This window comes from Aythya fuligula, chromosome Z (assembly GCF_009819795.1).
Source record: "Aythya fuligula isolate bAytFul2 chromosome Z, bAytFul2.pri, whole genome shotgun sequence".
Classification (NCBI taxonomy): Eukaryota; Metazoa; Chordata; class Aves; order Anseriformes; family Anatidae; genus Aythya; species Aythya fuligula.
The window spans coordinates 40,170,563-40,192,526 of NC_045593.1; the positions used below are offsets into that span (position 1 = coordinate 40,170,563).

The 21,964-nt window shown below is 36.7% G+C and overlaps 1 protein-coding gene across 1 annotated transcript in view; it reads left to right on the forward strand.

Annotated features, from left to right (window-relative positions):
* TRPM3 (transient receptor potential cation channel subfamily M member 3) overlaps window positions 1–21,964 on the forward strand; it is a 308,506-nt gene that overhangs the window by 180,141 nt on the left and 106,401 nt on the right. The window contains exon 7 of the mRNA XM_032205316.1: window positions 14,226–14,400. Within this exon, the coding sequence (XP_032061207.1) occupies window positions 14,226–14,400 (175 nt within the window). The remainder of the gene's footprint in view (window positions 1–14,225; window positions 14,401–21,964) is intronic.

Genomic DNA, 21,964 nt, shown 5'->3' on the forward strand with positions numbered 1-21,964 from the left:
TTCTGTAGTATTACAGATAATTAATCTAGGTGGGGAGTTTATTACCTTTTTTGATATTTTGGGTTATTTTTATTTTTTTTAGTAGTAGTATTTGCTTCTATTTACAATCATTTAGTTTTTAGAAACTTAGTGCTATCAAAAGAGAAAAAGATCTGTTCTGTAAATTTAGCCTAAGACCTACTCAGGGAAAAAATCTTCCACTGGAAAGTTGCCAGGCAGTATTTTTTTCAGTCTTAGAATCATGGGACCATATGGTTTGGTAAAGACCTTCGAGATCATCAAGTCCAACCACCAACCTGACTGAGCAAACCTCAGCGTTGTACTTCCGTAAGCTACCTTTAAGAATAAAAACAGAACTTGTTTTACAAAGTAATCATAGAAGGTCTTTCTGATGCTCTGTAAACACGTAATTTTGAGTCCAGAAAGGGTGATATTTTTGTGATTTGGGAATTTGAAATTGGGATAAGATTAGGAAATGCATCTACCCATCCAGATATCAGATGATAATGAATTACCGGCAGATCCAGTCTGATGAACAAAAAGGAGCATTTTGGCAATACTTGATAAAGCTTTCTGAATCGTGAGTATAGTCTGTGCTTAAACTGAAATATTTTGATACTTAGATCTTTCAACACCACTGTGTGAATCAGTTGATTGCAAGTTGTTCTCAAAATGAGAGCAATCCAGGCTTTTATATTTTATGATATCAGTGTATACATTGTTTTTTCTCAGATCATGTGTATTGTACACACAAGTGTCTTCTAAGTGTATGTGTATCCTTAGCAGATGCAGATAGTGTGTTCTAAGCCTAGGCTGACCAGAACAAAGCCATATTTGAAATTGGACTATCATATATGAAATAGCATATATAATATGAGCAAGCTGTAGAAAACTGTGCCATAAATAGTAATTATTTTGAGGATGCTCAAAAGAAAAATGTCAGCACGTGCAGTTTACAACAAAATATTGTGTTAGGAAAAACCTTACATTAGAAAATTATATCTCTTTAAGGCTTTCACTTAATTAAGATTTATATATTTTCACTTAATTAAGACTTATATAAAGATAAATTTATATATTTATCTGCTGAAATGCGACTGACGGAAGAAACTTTGAAGTTTGGCAGTTCAAGTCATATGATTGCCTGACCTCATCAAAAAACTACCAAAAAAAAAAAAATCTCTTCTCTAGTTTCTCTCTGCAACTTTTCTGTGGCCAGAAGTATGTATCGTCATTTTCTTTCCCCTTTTCTCATGTGACAGAATCACTCTATCATTTAACTTCTTTCTCCCAACTCAGTGTCTCTGACAAATACAAAAAATACTTGGTTCTCACAACACTTTCAAAGGCAGAAATGTGATAAAGAAGGAAGGTTGCGGGTGAGATTTCTACAGCTTGGTCCAGTGACATCCATAATTTCCATGGTTTCCAGATCTGAGTAACATTATAACTTCAGCAAACAAAATACCTAATGCCGTAAGGATATAGATTTTTATTATTATTATTATTTTTTCTTTATGACTTGTTTTGCTTTCTTATGCTTTAAAAGAAGGTGACTTAGTCCTGCCCTGCCTCTAGTTAATAGGAAGGTGACCATATGGGTGACAGAAGGACCACCTGCTCTTCTGGGTCAGCCAAACAGATGACCACTTTTTGATGCCCTTTTTTGATGCCTCAGTCCTAGCAGAGTCCTTGGCCCTCTGTGCACAGGGGAACTGCTGCAAAGAGATCTTTATCTGAACAGGAATGGGGTTGTGCATGTGTGTCCTTATTTACCATTTTCCAGTAGTAAACATGTGGACTGGGGGGAAAAAACGATGACAGAGTTAAAATTCTGTTCAGTGGAGATCTGTGAAAATGCAATTTTTAGTTAATCATGGGAAAACAAAATAAAACAAACAAACAAAAAAAATAGGGCACTGAAAACCAGGACAGGTACAGGACCAAATAAACAGATTGTAACTTCTCATTTCACAGCCTGTCCCTGGACAATAGTATTGAAATCAGATTTTATTCTTATTTTTAAGCCTATCTGACTTTTACAAACCAGGCTTGTCACTTATTCTTATTTTCTTTGCTTTGCTTTAATGGTATCTTTTTTCAGGGCAGTTATAGCTCTTCTAGATGTTTGGGATCATATTCTATTCACAAAGAGAAACTTCAAGCTTCTGCTCACCTATTAAAGACACAGAAAACTGTATTCCTTTCAAATACATTAAGAAAGTAGCAGTCTCTCTTCTTATAAAACTTAAGATTAAATCAGGCCAGTAAGTATGCAACATAGTTCTAAAACCCTTTTTCTTCCTAATATGACATCACTCCAAGTCATACAGCAATATCTAATTTCCTGAGTGAATGTCACTGTTAAACAATAATAGAATATAACAACTAGAGAAAAATAAAGATTTTATTGAATACTGTTCCCCTTGTACTTTTTGCAACTTTTACCACTTCCCTAGCCTTTGTTTTGTCCACAAGCATTTTTTTAAAAAAAGGAAAACAAAAAAAAAAGTCAGTTTGACACTTCAGTGCTCAGGGCAGGTCCTTCATACTGTCACAAGTAAAGAGGATTTTAACACAGTTCAGCAACAGTTCCTTGAGGTAAGCCTCTAGTTTTCTCAAAATTATAATGTTTTCAAATGCGTCATTTTTCATTAAAAAATGTTAAAAGTAAGATGAACTTGTCTAACACTGTTTCAAGTTCAAAAGTAAATCTTAATAGTGATCTAAGTCTGGTGCTACCACTTTTTTTAATACCCCTTCAGCTAATTGTAGGCAGATACTGGATACCTTTTCAAAAATATTTTCAAAAAGTTAAATGATCCTTGCTGTCTTAAATTCTCTCTGCCAGATATGTTTTCTAGGCCACTATATAGTTTAACACTTTTTCTCTGTATACTCTGCAGTGTCTCATGCCTCTTGAAGTAGATGGCCCAAATTTAAATTCTCTTTTCCAAATACAGACCTAACAGTGAACATGATAAGGAGGTTAAAATCTCTTACACTTGACAGACTTCTCTAATATAGCAGAGTGCACAGTTTGTTTTGTATGAACTGAGAGCATGCAGTTGGATCACGTTCAGATTGCCATCTGTTGTAACCCCAGGTTTCTTTCATAAGGATTTAGTTTTCTGATTTGGAAATATATACATATATATATATATATATATATATATTTCAGGCAAAAAGTCACTACAGTAGGTTGACGTGCCATGGTTTCTATATATTTTGTAAATATGTAGAATAATGCTTTTTCCTTATCAAGTGGGGTCTAGAAATACTTCATATTACATAAGAAGATGTTTACCAATGCTTAAAGATTCTCTCTTTCAAAATCCTACCAAAAGTTTCTCTCTTGGCTTTGCACTCCTGTTTGCACATTTCCATTCATTGAAAAACATTAAAGTTTGCATATTCACCATTCATTCCTGTTTTTTGCATTAAGACCATCAGTTCTTGTAGTATAATTTCTACTATTAACTGAATACTCAGTCAGTTACTAGTAAATGAAATATTCTCAAATTTTTGGAGTGCTTTCAGCATGGTTACCAAGCACTTCTAACATAAATGCACTACTTTCCTTCATGTGAGTGAAATTCCTGGAGCTGTAGAGAAAGGACACAAGTGATTTATTTAAAAAAAAAAAAAAAAGAGAGAGAAAGAAAAAAAAAAGAAAAAAAAAGATGATCACATATAGTCTATGCAAAAATAATAATAATAATAATTTGAATTGGAATGAAAGAGAATGTAAATTAGTTAGCAATGTTTTCATTTTTTCTTAAGAAGAATATATAACTTTCAGCAGTCTAAGAATCTTTGTCTAGGACATATCAGTACCGACATGCCAATAATAAAATTTGTGTTTGGCATGTGTTATGAGGCCGTAATGTGCTCGGAGTAGTGATTCAGAGGGCAGAATAAGAGGTTTGTGTGATGTCTGCAGAGCTGACAAACAGTCCTGAATGTATATTCATCATGTATTAGTTACATTTTTTTTATATCCAAATATCTTTCTTATGCTGCAAGCTTCATGTATCAAAAGATATAAATCTTGGCCAGAATTTTCTGTTTTCTGTTCTTATGCAACAGAGATTTTACATTTTTAAATTTACTTTGGAAATTCTTGAAGTCCATCCAGTGAAGCAATCACAGAATCACAGAACTGCCAAGGTTGGAAGTGACTTCTGAAGATCGTTTAGTCTAACCCCTTTGTCAAGCAGGATCACCTAGAAGATATTGTCCAGGATGGCATCCAGGCGGGTTTTGAATAACTCCAGAGAAGGAGACCCCACAACCTCTCTGGGCAACATGTTCCAGTGCTCTTTCACCCTCATACTCAGCCAGAACCTCCTGTGCTTCTGTTTGTGCCCATTGCCTCTCGTTCTGTCACTTGGAACAATTGAAAAGAGACCAGCTCCATCATCTAGACACCCTCCCCCTGGATATTTATGTGCAATGATGTGGTCTCCCCTCAGTCTTCTCTTTTCCAGGCTAAATAGGCCCAGCTCTCTCAGTCTGTCCTCATACAACAGGTGCTCCAGTCCCCTCATCATCTCAGTAGCCCTCCTCTGAACTTACTACAGTAGCTCTATGTCCCTCTTGTACTGGGGAGCCCAGAACTGGACAAAATACTCCAACTGTGGCATCACCAGGAGAGAGGGATGACCACCTCCCTTGACCTTATGGCAACACTTCCAAATGCACCCCAGGATACCATTGGCCTTCTTGGCCACAATGGCACATTGCTGACTCAACTATGTTCAAATTAGGGTTAACAGCTACCCGCAGAGATTAAAATGTAAAAAGATTTAATGATTCCTCTAATAATATAAAAGAGGGTCATTTACTTGTCAGGTTGGACTACTTAGATTTATGACATTTTACTGAATAAAACACAACCTTGGGAAGGGCAGAGAAGTGAAAAGGCAAAAAGACTTTACCATTATGAGGAATTAAGATAACAAGGATAGATAGTATAGTCTAGACTAGCCTTTAGTTTGGAGGGTTCGGGGAGTGGTAGAGAAGATGGCATTTTCACTATGGAAATTCTTTATTCTTCTTAAAATTAGTAACCTTCTAGCTTTCTTTAAAGGAAGAATTGGGGGGAGGAGTTCTCTTTTCCTTGAGACCCCAAAGTAAGGTAAATATTAAAATGTATGCCAAAGGTGCATTTGAAACAAGAATGTTAAGTCAGTGGAATAAAGGTGAAGTGTGTTTAATTGTAAGCAGACTGCTTCTAAAGTCAGAATATTTTAAGTAGACTAGTTTATTCTATATCTTTCATAAATTCCTTTAATCGGAACACTCTTAGCATGTATGACACGTTCAGAAACAAAAAGTAGACTACTGGTGTATAGTCTTCAAACCATCATGGTTTATACATCAGAAAAATTTTATCTGTGTGTCAGCCTTCTGGAAGAGGTGAACTGTAACAGAAGATTTTGAGTAACAAGATGTATATTTATGTTAAAGCCAGATGTCCACATTAAAATTGCCACAATAAATATATATACCTATCTTCAATAATACTTTTCATATCCCACCCTTATGTTGTAATATTAACACCTTAAGTGTTACCTTCACTATGCTTCATCTTCTCTGAACCATGTAAAAATAACAGAAAAAAATATACATTCTTTACTGCATTGGTTTTAGGTCTGGTGTCTTTCCTACAAACACTAAAGTTCTCAGTGTTTTGGCTTCATTTCCCTCAATGAAAGTAAGTGCAAACCTCTGTGCAGTTTGACCTAGAACTATTCTGCACTTCTGAATCAATTCCAGGCACTGAAACATTCAATGCACTTTGCATTTTTTAGAAAGATTATCACACACACATACACACACACACACACACACACACACACAAAAATCCTTAGGTTATGCAGGTCCACCCTGTGATGTTATTATTCTTTTAATTTGTACATTTCTGGAAGAATGGTGTCCTAGACCATATAAGGCTTCATGTTGAATATTATTACTAATTATTAATCTGCAGTTGTTCTCATTTTAAACATGCTGTTAAGTGCTGAAAATCTGGCCTGCCTTTACAGTATACTTTTCAAAAACAGACAGGCATTGGTATCTGTGTCCTTGTATTTGGTCTACCATTCTTTATAATGTTGGTGAATGTAGATGTGTTCTGGTAGGCCTGTGAAAATAATTTATTCTTGATTAAAGAATAGATGGAAAAGTTGGGTGATTTGATTGGATAAATGAGGTAATTTGGACAGGGTAATATGTCGACAATGTCTGTTCATGTGACCCGTGGACTTCCCTTTGTCATCCTATGCCTGAGAATATATGAAGGGGGCTGGGAAGGCAAAGGGACGTTCAACTGTCATCACTGGCATCTTCTCTGACCATTGCACCATCATCAAATGCATTGGAATTCTCATTTGCTTCAGATTTTTCCTTCATATTCTGTGCAGCCCTAGGTGCATTTTCATAACTACATAGCTAGGGAGATGTGGGTACAGATTTCCTTCTAGGGCTGGGAATCTGCTGTAAATTGGACTTCAGTGAAACCTGAGGAAACTTCAGAACTGTTTGAAGCTTGACTGGTATCAAGGTTTGTTAGAGATCAGAAACATGGGCCTTTTTCATTGAAAGCTTTGTGATGCTGGTAGATCAGGCACTGGAGCCAAAAATATCTCAGAAAATTCTGAGAAAGCACATACAGGTTAAAAATTGTTCTTGAGGAACAGATAAATAATTAATAGGGCAGAAAAGGATCTATGTATTCCTCTAATAAACCTGATTTTCATCAGATGTGTTTGTTGAAAACATATTTGTTCTCATATAATTGATATACAGGCAAAAACAAATTGGTCACTTTAAGTCTATTGTCAGAAATTTTAGATTTACTGAATTCACTGCAAAGATCAGAATAAAGACATAAATCTAAGTAGCAGAAATTTTGTGGGGTGAATACTCTCGAGAAATATTTCTGCTCTTCATTTTCCAGAATAGGTGTGAAAGGAGAGATGATTTTCAGACATAGCATCCATATGTTGACAAATATGCAAAATATAACAAGGAAAAACCCCTCAATCTGTAATCTGAGGCAGTGTAAAATTTGGTTATGTTACTGTGATACCTTTTATAAAGTGATGACTATAATATATGGTGGTGCTCATATCCAAAGGAACCAGAGAAGGTGTGAAGGAAGAGAAGACTGTGAAAATTCCTAAACTGTAATTGTTCCTGAATCTCTTAGGTCATTAACTACAGCTGGTGAACTCTGATAAAAGCAAAACAAGTTAAGTTCTGTTGTACTGGCCTACTAAATATACTAAATGTGTAGAATTTGAAAACTAAATGTGTAGAATTTGAAAACATAGGGTACATTTTAACTGAAATCTGTTAAGGTTCTTCTACTTTGAACTTAGCACAAGCTTTGAACTAAATATTGCCATCCTGCAGAAAGCAACCAAATGGGTTATTACTGGGTTGTGAGACTCAGAAATCCCAAGGTTTAGTTTCAGATTTAGTTTTTTAGTTTCTGAGATTTAGGTGTTTTTTAGTGTCTTGCCTCTTTTGAGACTCTTAGCTTTCTAAGTTTTCTGTCCTTTTCCAAAGACAAGAATGAAAAGTGAAAGAGGGTTTCATTCATTTTTCCATCATTTTTTCTTATTGCCAGTTTTTAAGATCAAGTCCATATTAAATGAAGATATGTTCCAGGTGCTGGATGCATAAACTTGTCTGTCAATGCCACATCTGGTAGGTGTATAGATGTCAGTGACCATCAGTTTTGCTCCACACCAGGTTTACCACTCCCAAATGTCTTATATAGCATGAAGAACATGTTCCCCACAATTTGTGAACTCTAAAAATTAAGAGGAGGAGACCTACAGATGTTCTATTATATAGTTTTCTGAAATCCAGTTTGGTTGCACAAAAACCTGCAACATGTTACACAATAACATATTTTCTGCAAATATTTGTCCCTAGAAAAAAAATCTTCATTTTGGAGTAGGTGCATCTACAGGATGTTTTGCTGACTTGTGTGTAACTGTAATGGGAATAGTAGGCAAACCTTTATTATTTCCATTCAGCTGTCAGTCTAATCTTGAGGTTGCTCTTTAGTAACCGAGACACTGTAGCTGTAGGCATCCAGAAAATGACTGGAGAGAAAGTGACTAATACACTATAGAATAATTGAATCATAGAATGTCATGGCTTAGAAGGGACCTTAATGACCATCTACACCTTTAGTCACAGGCCCCAACATAGTCACGGGCCCCAATACCCCAGGCAAACCCAAATAATTACTAAATTCTCCAGCTAAAATTTACAAGTAGAAAAAGCAAGTAGGTCTATGGGAAGCCTAGACCAGCATTTCTTGCCTAATAGTAGAGAAAGTGTGACCTATATCTGCCACTACCCAATGTTAAGAAGCAGAAATTAGACACATTTCTCTCAGGGATATTGAAGAGAAAAAACATCTCAGGATGGTGGTTTTGTTTTTGGTTTTTGTGGTGGTGGTGGTGGTTTTGTGTTGGTTTTGTGTGTTTTTTTCTTCACTGATCTCAGGGGTGAACTTAGAAGTTGTATATAACCTACTGGTATGTTCCAGTTATTTTTATAAACACACTTATGTACATGAGAAATAAATTTATTTAGCAGTAAATAAGTCATTTTATTCATTTGTTGGTCTACAAAGCAATGGATAACCCATGTTCAGCTCTTCGTTAAAAGAATTAGTAATCATTCATAGGGCTGCTATAGATTATTTATAGATATGTTCACAGTCTAAAATATTAATGCTTTTTTGAGAAATGAGAAAAAAAGTAAGGCTTCTGTAAAACATGATTTATTAAATCTCTTTTCACACTGCATTGAGTATTAGGCAAAGTATTTCTTTGCTTGCTTTTCCATATTCATTCATTTCTCCTTGGTTATTGTTTTAACCTATATATTTATGCAGTACTCCTCTGCCAAGGGGAAAATGGAATTATTTTTCTGTATAATAACATTAAGTCCTACAAGTTGCCACTCGCGCATTACAGAATGAATGTTCTGGTATGTACATACCCATGTGGAATCACAGTTGCCAAAAAGTCTCTCAGTGGCTCTGTTGCTGGCCGCAAAAGTAATAACACAGTAATAAAGCTTCAGGTTGGTTGCATAAAAATTCTGCATTATATTGCAGTCTGCTTTACAATATTACACCAACCTTATCCACAATAACTGACTCTGTGAAACTTACCAGTCTTGTCTTTTCTTGTCTTGTCTCTAAGCTATGCTTACAGACTTAAGTGCACTAAATAAAAGTTATTATTTTAGAAATTAAGACAGGGATGTACTTCAGAGTACTCACAGGTCTTCTGTACTATTTCTTATTTTTGGTAGAATGGATACACAAAATGGAAATAAAAATAGTGTTTTGTCTGTTTTCTGTTAGTTAGGTCATGAGAATCTACCTTTCTTTTTGTATTTAGAGCAGGGAGGCTAGGACATCAGTATGTTACATGAGGACCTTAGTAAATGACACTTCTTTGACAGCCAGAAATCTCATTCTGAGCTCAATCTAAAACAATGGCCAATATCTATCTATTCTTGTGAATAAATTGTTGTGTTTGTTTTTTTTTTTTTTTTTTTTAATATTTTTTATCCTTTCCTAATGAGCTTGATGTCATGGTGATATTCAGACATATTCTTTCACTCTTCAGCACACTAAAGAAAATGAGCCAAGCTCACTTATAAAGTTGTCTTAAGATGGGTAGGTCTTAGCTACACACATAGTTCTGCATGAAATTACGTGAGTGGCTGTGGTAATTTTACCGTGCTAGAGAGCTGAACTCCACAACCACTCTCTCACTCCCCCTCCTAAGAAGAGGAGGGGAAGAAGGAAGAAGTAAAGGAAAGAACAACTCATGGGCTGAGGTACGGATAATTTAATTAAAGGGAAAATTTATTATTAAAGAAAGATTATTAGATATTTAGATGTAGAGCTTAGGGATGTGGTTTAGTGGGGACTGCTAGCGTTAGGTCAGAGGTTGGACTCGATGATCTTGAGGTCTCTTCCAACCTAGAAATTCTGTGATTCTGTGATTCTGTGATTAATTAAACAATTTAACTAAAGGGAAAAAAAGTTAAAGGGGAAAAGGGAGGGAAAAGGGGAAAAAAAAAAAAAAAAGGTTGTGTGGAAGTGCAGAGGAAAGAATTTACTCTCTGCTTCCCACAAATGAGTGATGCTTGACTACGTTCTTGAAGCCGAACCTCAATGTATGTAGCCACCCCTCCCTTCTTCTTCATTTTTCCACCTTTTATTGCTGAGTGTGACATGATATGGTATGAAATATCCCTTTAGTTGGTTTAGGTCAGCTGCCCTGGAGACATGCCTTTCTCACTTTTTGCCCACCCCTGCTACGGGCCTTCATCTTGGCTGTGGAGAAACTGTCCCAAAGGCTTCACGACCTCATAGAATGAGCACATCTCTCCTCATCCAGACAGAGTGATATTTCAGCCATGGAGGGTTAGAGAGAGTCCTGATGCTGTGCTAGCACTGCTCAGCAGCAGACACAACACTGGTGTGATACCACTGCTGTTCTAGCTACACATGCAGAGCACAGCACTGTAATAAATGGCTAAGTCCCAAATAGAATTACAATCAAAGTTTACAATTTATTAAATGAATAGAGGTAAGCAAACAGTGCTGGCTGCACTTAGTCTCTGCTCCACGAAGACGCACACAAGTTACATCAGGTGGCTAGTTTTTATGCTCCTAGGCTAATACATATTCATTACTACTTCTAGAAAAGGCAGGGTTATTATAATTAGTTCCCAGAATCCAAACCCTCCCACTGGCTAATGCGTATCAGTCTCTGGTGGTCCCTCTGGGGGTCTCTCGTGCTGAAGGCTTGTAGTCTTCCTCCCAGGCTTTTTCATTGTCCGTCTCCTTTGTCCACCTTGGCCAGATGTCAGAGACTTGCACAGCGTCCCATGCAAGCTTTGTCTTTTAGCCATCCTTCAGTTTTTCCCTTCTCCTTAATCTCTTGGCCACATATCAAGAGACTTGCATAGTGTCCCATGCAATAGTCATAATAGTTAGCAGCTATTCTGAAACCCCTTTGTTCTCTTATCCCCTAGCCCCAGGCCTCAATGTTAACCCTTCAAATCCCCTATTGACATGAACTGCTGGACCATACGTTTGCAAGATACAAGAACTATATACATTAACCACTCTGTTTTTCTTAGAATTGTGGTTGTACAAGGGTATGTAAGATAGAAGGTCACATTTCATCATATCATGCAGCCCTAGCATTGTTCCATATTGACACGAATCAGATGAACACATTTCACAGCACTGTATGGGCTGCTGCAGGGAAAGTTAATATCCCAGCCAGACCCAGTACAGTGGCTTACATGCTGGCAATGATGTATCCAAATTTCCTTCTGTATTCTTATATTTCAGGACCTAAGCTACCTTCTTCAAAGACATGCAACACCAATGATATATCCTGTGATCAGCTTTATCACACCTTTCTATTTTCCAGTATTCCCTCCTAAAGACTTCCCAGTTTACAGTAGATTTTATTAATCCCCAGATAATAGGTACTTTGCATCTTGCACTACGAACTTCCTACATTTCTATTACTCAATCCATTATGTCATTCAGCCACCCTTTTTGCAAAGGTTACTTCTTAATTTTGTCTTATCAGAGCCTTTTTGTCTTATCAAATCACTTCTACTTCCTGTTCTAAAGTCATCAATAATGATGATAGGATGATTGCAAATTTTTTATGAAACTCTTGGTACTAGACTTTCTTATACAATGCTACTCCTTAGTAAATTATATACTTTCACAATTTTTTCATTTTTATTCAGTTTGTTTACATATATATATATATATTTACATATATATATTATGCCTATATATATATATATATATATATATATATATATAGGCATAATAGCAAATACTTTACAAAATGCAACCTTTGTTAGAGTTAGGCTTTAAAAAAAAAACAAAAAAAAAAAACAAAAAAAACCTGTTTTTTTATTTATCAGTAATGAAATAAAATGGATCATTCTAGTTATATTCCATAGAAAAATACTACACTTCTGAAGAGAACATTGATGTAAAATTTCAGTGAATTGTGTGCCTCCTAGACAGTTATCACAGTAGATCAGTCTTTAGAGAAAGGGTCGATGAACCAAGAACAGTGAAGGGAGATCTTTATTCTACTACCACAAATCTTAAAAAAAAAAATAAGATTTTTTTTTAAATAAAATAAAATAAAATATTTTTTTTATTTTATTTTTATAAAATAAAAAAAAAATCAACAGAAGAAAAAATACTAAAAGCATCTGCTATATGATACATTTTATATAAAGAAAAGCTTCATAAGTATTGGTAGAAATTTCATAAAACTTGGTGACTTTGACATTCTAGCCAGACCACTAGAAATAAAACAATTCCTTATTTTACATTAAAATCTTAACCGAAGAGTGACTCATCAGCCACTATGTGATTACACTGGGATATTCCTTAAATAAAAGCATTCAAGTCAGTTAATTTAATTTTTACTCATCATCTGTTAGCAATTTCCATACTACAAAGTTTTCTTATACTAGACATAAATATAAACAGCATTTCTTTTGTCATCTAGTGGCAAAGGAAAACCTAGGCAGATTTGTGAATTGAGGTTCTCTGATGAAAACTCAAGTGCAAACAGATTTATTATATTATTGATATGATGTGGAATAAAACCATATTATCTGTAAGACTCTCGGGAATTATTTTTATTATATTTAATATTTAGAATGCTGTCTTAAGAGGTATGATTTTATAAATGATAAAAATTAATGAGTAAGTCAAATAAATAAGTAACCCAAATTTGCCCATCTAAAGTCATCCTTAACTTAAATACTTTAAAGTTAAAGGAAGTACACAAAGGTAGTTTAACCCCTCACAGTTATAATTTACTCCTTTGAATCAACATTCCTAACTTCTATTTCTCATTTAATTCCACTCTTATAAGCTATTTTTTCACTAATGTCTTTGAAAATAATTCAACAACCTATAAATGATTAGGTAGAGCAGCTATCATGGTAAGTCTTAATATTGATAAAAAATAAAAAAATAATAAAATAAAAACAGTGAGTTCTGTGGAAATCATTCTGTTAAATGTCTTGTTATGTTCTACCCTTTTACCTCTCTTTTATTAGCCGGGATTTTATAACTCTGCTTACAGTCTTCGTACTGTAAAAACACACTACGTAACTTAAAAAAAAAAAAAAAAAGTCTTTGCCAAGAAAAAAGTGACAAGCATAAAAGTTTTTTCAGTCAAATAAAACACAAGCCTAGTGTCAAAATGTTTTTCTCTAAATTCACAAGGCTTTCATGTCAAAGTCTATTCTGTCAATTTTGTAGAGCTCTCCCATCTAACTATATAACAAAATTTGGAAAAAAAAAAAAAAAATCACTCCTCTGGTTCAGCACAAGTTCAGCTCTCTCAGTTGCACTGTCCAGTGTGAGGTCTGCAGCGCAAGTAACATGCCAGAAAATTTGAAGTGATTTTGGAGGACTGTGAGACCAACTAGAATTAGAAAATAAGTGTTTCATTGGCTTGTAACGTGTATTATTATTTTGTCAAGGAGAAGGTTATAGGACCATCCAGCTGCACCCTTAAAATATGCAGTAAGAAAACAAAATTACCATGGTAGGGATTATTTTGAATCTCCAAGCAAAGCTACTGGAAGAACCAATGACTGAAAACTGACACCATGCAAAATCTAGATCACAAGAAAACTACTGTGTTCTGAATCAGAACATGTTAGAAATAATTGTGGTAGCTTCTCTATTCTTTCAAAAAAAGATTTGATCTTTTAAAAAATAAATAAAGAAAATTATGGTCTATTTCAGCCATGCATATGGCACTTAAAACAGAAAATAAATTTATAAAATCCTTTTCTTTTCTCTTTTTTTTTTTAATTTTTATTTTTTATTTATTTATGTGATGAAACAGACCAGGTGACTACACCGGTCTCTCCTGTCCTTAAAAGCTATGATTTTCTGAATGGCATTTTCTCTAACATGACACTGTAGAGTCACAGTCCAGTAATTTAAGTTTGATATTTTTTTTCTGTCTTCTGTTACATTTTGTTTGCTTTTCTGACTTTGTTTGTTGTTATTGTTGTTGTTGTTGTTGTTTTTATTGGTTCTTGTTGTTCCTTTTGTTTCTTTGGTTGGTTTTGTTTCTTTCTTTCTTTTACTCCAGGAATTGGTCAGGGGGTTCCAGTGGTGGCCCTCATTGTAGAAGGAGGTCCCAATGTTATCTCTATCGTTCTGGAGTACCTGCGAGACACGCCTCCTGTTCCTGTTGTGATTTGTGATGGCAGCGGTCGGGCATCTGACATCCTTGCCTTTGGTCACAAATATTCTGAAGAAGGAGGGTGAGTCATTTCCTCATGAGAGCATTTTTTCTACCAATTTGGTGATAACATAGAGCCCAAAACACTATTGGAAAAATAGTTCTGAAACTAATCCAGTCCTCACATGGCTTTTTCTGTCATTGACATGAGTAAAGCATTGAATGTACCCAGTCCAAAAAAAGCTAAAGTAACACTAAGGAAAATCTACAGAATAAAATAATCAGAGATTTAGAGACTCTATCATATGGTTAGAATATTATAGTGCCGTGAAATGCAGCATGTGGACAGGTAAAACATATGTTTCTTGAAATCACAACTCAAAGGATTCACTCAAAAGACATGCAAAATTATTTTCATTGTATTCAAAACTGTCTCTGACAAGTTATGTCATTGTAACAGTGTACTGCCATCCTCTGGTTTCATTTCTACATAAATCACCACATGAATCCCAAATGTTCATAATCTCAGTGGGATTTGCCTTGCACTTTAGGCATGACTCTGCACACCTGCCTATATTTACACAACTGCTTGTGCACTGATCTGCATTTGTGCTGTCCTGCCTTTCTTTGCAGACTCAAGGTGCAGCAAGGATAATATTTAGCTTTTATTATAGAAAATTCAAGTGTGTTTTTGTTGAATCAGGCTGTACGTATTCTTTCCAACTTCTAAAGTGCGTGTTAATACTGCATGCCTAAAACATGTTTTTTGTTTGGTTAGTTGTTTGTGTTTTTTTTTTTCCCTCTGCCACAAAAATATGTATGCAACCATGGAATCATGGAATGATTGAGGTTGAAAGCAATCTTTGGAGGTCATGTGGTCCAACTGCCCTGCTCAGGCAGTTGGCTACAGCATGCTGCCCCTGACCATGTCCAGACAGCCTTAGAGCATCGCCAAGGATGATGGCTCCACAACTGTCTGAGCAATATGTGTCAGTGTTCCATGACCCTCAAAGCTTCTTTGTGATATTCAAATGGAGCCTCCAGTATTTAAGTTTATGTCCATTGCTTCTTGTTCTGTCACTGGGCACCACTTGAAAGAGCCTAACTCCATGTTCTTAACACCCTCTTTCCACGTATTTATATGCATTCATAAGATCCCCCCCCAAGCGGCCTTCTCTTCTGTAGGCTAACCAGTCCCAGCTCTCTTAGCCTTTTCTCATAGGAGAGATACTCCAGTCCCTTCATCATCTTTGTGGTCCTTTCCTGGACTCTCTCTAGTACATCCATGTCTTATTTGTCCTGGGGATCCCAGAGATGGACACAGTACTCTGGGTGTGGTCTCACCAGTGCTGAGTAGAGGGGAAGGATCACTTCCCTTGCCATGCTGGAAACATCCCTCCTAATGCAGCCAGGAATAGCATTGATCTTACTTGCTGCAAAGACACATTTCTGGCTCATGATCAGTTTGGTGACAACCAGAGCTCCCAGAACATTTTCTGCCAGACTGCTTTCCAGCTGGGGGACCCTTAACATGTACCTGGGGCTGTTTCTCTTCATCTATGGGACCTTTCACTTATCCTTGCAGAGAGGGGTTCCTATCAGCCAATTTCTCCAGCCTGTCCAGGTCCCTCAGGATGGCAGCGCAACTACCTGGCATATCAGCTACTTCTCTCAGTATTGTGTCATCAGCAAACTTGCTGAGCCTCATCATCCAGATAATTAGTTAAGACATTAAACAGGACCAGAAACAGTACAGACTTCTGGGGTACACCACTAGTTACTGGACTCTTGCTGGACTTTGAGACACTGTTTCTATCCACTGAGCCTGGCCATTCAGTTTTCAATCCACCTCACTGAATGAGTACCCAGTCCATACATCAACTGGTCTATGAGAACCTTCAGGGAAACAGTTTCAAAGGCCTTGCTGAAGTCTAGGTAGACAATATCATCTTCTTTCTCTCATTCATCAGGCTGTTTATTTAACTTATCAAGTTGGTCAAACATGACTTCCCCTTACTAAATCCATGCTGACTATTTCTAAGGACTTTTTTATCCGTCAAGTGCCTGGAAATTGTTTTCAAGATGAGATGTTCTGTAATTTTCTCAGGGATTGAAGTGAGGCTGACAGGGCTGTAGGTCCCTGGGTCCTCCTTCTTGTATTGTTTGGAGATAGGAATGACATTTGCCTTCTGCCAGTACTCAGGCACTATTCTCAGTCACCATATCATCCAAAGATTATTAAGAGTGCCCTCATAATGACATCAGCCAACTCCTACAGTACTCATGGGTACACCCCATTAGTGTCCATGGACTAATTCAATTTGCTTAAGTATCCCACCAAGGATATATCTTTCTTCATCCAGGTTTTTACCCACGGGTCTGTTGCCCCTGGGATTCTTCAAGGCTAGTTTTGCTAATAAATACTGAAGCAGAGAAGACAGTCAGTACCTCAGACTTTTCCAGATCCTGTGCCACCAGGGCCTCTACCAATTCAACAATGGGCCCATATTTTTCTAGCCTTCTTTCTGTCAGCAGGGTAGTTGCAGAACCCTTCTTGTTGACTTTGACACCTTTTGCCACGTTCAATTTCTGCTGGGCTTTGGCCTTCTTAACTTCATCTACATACACTTTGGGAGTGTCTCTGCATTTCTGTCTACCTCTATCTTCTTTATACTTCTTTTCATGTTTGAGTTTTGCCAGTAGATCCTTGTTATCCATGCAGGTCTCCTAGCATTTTTCCCTAACCATTCCCAATGGCCATTTCCTGATCATTAAGATGGACCACTCTTGAGCTTGGAGGAGATGATCTTTGAATGTTAACCAGTTTTCTCTTCCCTCCAGGCCTTACCCTATGGGACTCATTTAGGCAGATTCCTGAAAAGAATCAGCTAGTCTTAAGTCAGGGTTTTGATCTTGTTTTTCTTGCCTTGCTCCATCTTCTCAGAGTCCTGAATTTCACCATGCCATAGTCACTGGAGCTAAGGCTGCCTTTGACCTTCACCTTCTCAACAAGTACCACCTTGCTGGTGAGCATGAGGTCTGCCAGAGCACCTTTTCTCATTAGTTCTTCTCTCAGAAAGTTGTCAATTATCTCCAGGAACCCCTGGATTACTTATGCTCTTCTGTGTTGTCCGTCCAGCAGATATCAGGGTGATTGAAGATCTCCATGTGGTCCAGGGTCTGCAAATATGAGTTTGCTCCTAGCCGTCTGTAGACGGCCTCATCTGTTTGTTTCTCCAGGTCACACAGCCTGTAATGGATACCCACTACAATTTCACCCTTACCTGTGCTCTCTTCAGCTCTGGTCTGGCTCATCATCCACTTGCAGGTAAAGTTCCATGTGTTCCAGCTACACTCTAACAGAAACAGCAGAATCACCTCCTCATCTTCCCAGCCTGTCTTCCCTAAAGAGACTGTATCCCTTCACTGCAGCATTCCAGTCATGGGAGCCACCCCATCACTTCTCCATGATCCCAACATCGTAGGCTTGCAACTGCACACAGATCTAGCTCATTATGTTTATTCCATATGCAACATGCATTAGTGTACAGGCATTTCAGAGAGGCATCCTGGCATGCTGATTTCCCAATAAGTACTTAGGGGATTTCTTCATTGATGCCCTGAAGAAACTTCCTTGCTTAAATAGAACTGTTAGAGATGACCCTCTTTAAGCATTGTTTTGATAATTTTATGATCCTTTCCTGTCAAATGACTCCAGGCCCTTTGTCCATCAATGTCATCCATCACTGCCTCACCTGCCTGCAGGTTACTCTCTTCTGCTCCCATCATTTGTACTTTAAAGCCCACATTAACACATCTGCCACTTTAAGCCTTCTTCCTCAGATAGACATCGACCTGCAAACAAGGTCCTATGGTCATAGAACCCAAAACGATATCACCAACATGAAGAAGGCTGCAACAACTCTCTTAAGCTCTATCTGCATCAAAGCCTCTACCCTAGCAGGGACAGTTGCTTCAACACCTGCTGGGGAAACTGCCCTGTGGTTTGCCACCACCATACCAAAGACTGTGCTGGTACAAGTTCAGCTAAGATCCCTTATTTTCATCCTCCTGCACACACTGCTGTGTCTGTTGGTTGTATTCTTGGAGCTGTGCTTTTGTCCTTGCTGTAATATAGGCTTCTGAAGGGCACTAGCCCAAAGAGTGCTAGACCCTCCCTAAATAAGAGGTAGCTGCATCAAAAGCTTCAGGCACCTTGGGTCAAGGGCAGCTAATCACACTGGTTAGAAGCTTCTAGAGCTTCCTCAGGCCCACACCCTTGTAGATCTCACTGACTGGTCTTTACCTGGTGCCAGTAGACACCCTCAGAGGGTTTCCAGCCAGTCACCTAAGAGCATGGACCTTGTACCCAGAAGTCTCCAAAGCAGAACACAGAGATTGCTTTTTACAGTAAGGAACAGCAAATAAAGGATGATTTAGATCATTTAGAATTTTAGATCAAAGCATGAAAGGGGCATCAAGGCCAACTGAGATTCTAATTACTAAAAACTATTTCATACTTTTTCTCTGATTAGCTGCAGTAATCCGATCAGGATTTAGTGGGAAGGGGTACTTTAGAATACTTAAAGGTATGTATTCACACCCACAGTAGTTATGCAAATAATAAAACAAGAATACATAAACTCTGAACTCTAGACCAAACAGTATTGTATTGTTTAAAAATAAACGTGATCATGAACTTCTTCAACCTAGAGCTCCTAATGAAAGTGAGGTAGTTTTCCACAAATACTAGAATCAGATTTATATTCAGGTTCACATAGTCCAATGCTGCATCTGAAATAGATCTGACAGCGTCAGTTTTCCTCTTAATCTGTGAGACGTTATTTCTCTGTTCTCAGTAGTCTTATTGTTAATATATTTAACATAATCCTATTCAACCATCTCTTATTCCTTTGCATGCTATTTGCCTATACAGTTTCCATCTATCTTGTCTGCATTCTGATGTCATCTTGGCAAATAGTATAGCAAAAACAGAATAAATGCAATTTATGTCATCATCGGAAACTCTTAAGAAAAGCAAGTGAATGAAACACTAGTTGCTAGAGAGTTGCTCATTTGAGCAACTGAGATGTTCAATTCTTTCTTAATGAAAGTGTTTGTTTTTTTACAATGAGTCTTTTTGTGGTGGTGTTTGTTTCTGTTCATCCTGCACTAAATAAACCACAGGAAAATAAGAAATCTGTAAAGCTGTGTAGTGACAATTTCTATGTCATTGTCTCATGTCTGAAAACATCAGTCTAACATGCAATTATATTCCTAAGAATACTCAAAGTGAAATGCCAATATTATATATATGCTTAAAAAATTTTACCCAGATATATTTCAGCTCATATGCAAATTGGGTACTCGCTCCCCTCTGATTATATTAACCTAGTTTTGAATAATGATTAGCAATATGAGCAGAATACTGAATAATTGGGACATTAATTGTGTATAGCTAATAGCTTTTTCTTTCAGATCAAATCTAAGTAGGTTACATAGAACTGTGTCTATTAGACACTAAATCAATGTAGCACATGCAAATTGTGTTCAGAATTTAATTGTGCAGTCCACCCTGCAATCAAACTATAAAGTCAAAAGTCTATTTTAATTAATTAGGGACTTCTCCAAGACAAAACATATCTTCTCACTGTTTTGCACTGGATGTCTGATCTAAATCTTTCAAAAAATACCTAATTCATGGCAAAAACAGACTCAGCAGTTGAATGCTGATATTATCACACTTTTTTTTTTCCCAATATTTTAAAATCCTACTCAGTGAAAACAAGGAATGGATTCATTCTCTATGGATAGAATACAAATGTGTGTGTGTACTTAGCACAGCTGTAAGTTTTCAAGTTTATTTTAAAGCTTATTTCCAGAGGTCACAGAACTATGTCTGGAGGTGAAGGAGGGCAAAATATAGCTCTGTTTTCTTGAGTTTTAATTAGTGTGGCACCAATCCATCATCTCAGAGAGGTCTTTACATGTTGGGCAATTGTTCATCTGCCCCAAAGGTCCTTTTGTATTTTGTGAGCTTCAAAAAGTTGTAGTGTGCCTGCTTTCTATCCTCATTGTTTATCATTTCTAATTGATTTCACATAGCAGAAACAGATTTATATATATATATATATATAAAAATATATAAATCATGTTGCAGTAACCCTTTGCAATGTCAATATTTGCACATCCTTGAGCAGACAAAAGGTAGGAAGATGGATCTGCCTTGTTTTAAAGCCTAATGATAGTCCTACCTCATGAAAAGTTGGACGTGTCACTAACCTAAGTATGACTCTAGTCTAACTACAAGCAGACTTTATTGTACTGCAGTGGAACAAGACTGTGAGCACAGAATGCTCTGTACATCCTTCCTTGCAGGAAGTGTTTCTGCAATGGAATGATGTGCTAAGTACAGATCAAAAAGAACTGTGATGCACACCATGAAGCAAAGGTGTCTTTGTGTGTAAATTAGTTTTGAAGCCTCGTTATCAAATGTCTCTCAAAAAGTCCATTGAAATTTCAGGGGAAAGGCAAGGCAGACAGGCAGTTTCCACAGAGCTGAGGCTTGAGCATTATGAATATCAGATATACAGTATTAATGCAGTGTTACTGTTGTTTGTGGTATTTTGTTGTTGTTGTTGTTGTTGTTTGTTTTTTTAAAGCTTACCATAGCTATAGTTTCAAGGACTACATATTGCCTCAGTCTGAAAAATGTTGAATGCAACATTTTATGTACAAGATAGCTACATTTCACTACAAACAAATTAGTCTTAATTATAAACTCACTGAGCTCCTTGTAGTTTTGATGTCTTAACAACAAACAGGCTATCTACTGGAAGTAACCTAAATGAGAAGCAGGCTGAAATATAGGCTTCCCTGTGTTCTGACTTTGATGATTTTTTTGGCTACTTATTGCTATTTTCCCTAATTTAAATATCTAAGTCTCTGAAACACTTAATTTCTCATTTTCTCAAAAGCTGAAAATGTGTTGAAGTGCTTTGAGAGGTGAAAAAATAGGATTAATCATAAGCACCCAAAATTATCGTATATGTAGCCCCCAAACTATTGAAGTGAATATTCTAGTGATTAATAGCTCTTCTCCACATAAAGCCAAAATATTTTTGACTGTATTATCAAAGATGTCTTCTCATTTCACTTTCTTGCACAAACTGGAAAGTGCAACTATTTATAGAACCATTCAATAGTAGTTTTTAATCCTCAGAGACTTTTTTTAATTAAATGCTGAATTTAAGAGAAAAATGAAATACTAAGTTAAAACTGTGTCACTTCTTAGGCAAATATTTCCTTTCTTAATGGAAAATGACTATTCAACAGCAGTCTCCCAGCTGAGTTTACAGTCTATTAACTACTCCATCAGATCTACTCCTGCAAGTATGAAACCCTTAAGGAATTCAGTTCAATGCCATAAAAATGTATTTCTTGTCTAATGTTCATAAGGAAACGTATAAAACATTCTTTCTTCTTTAACAGAGCAGCCTCACATGAGAATTTTTAAATTTGGATTGATCTGTCTCTGCATACACTGTGGCAGGGCTTTTAGGCTACGTATGAGACTTAAGTATCTTTGTTTCTAATAAGGAAAATATTAGGATATTTTGCTTTGAGCAAAAAGGATGATAGTGTGC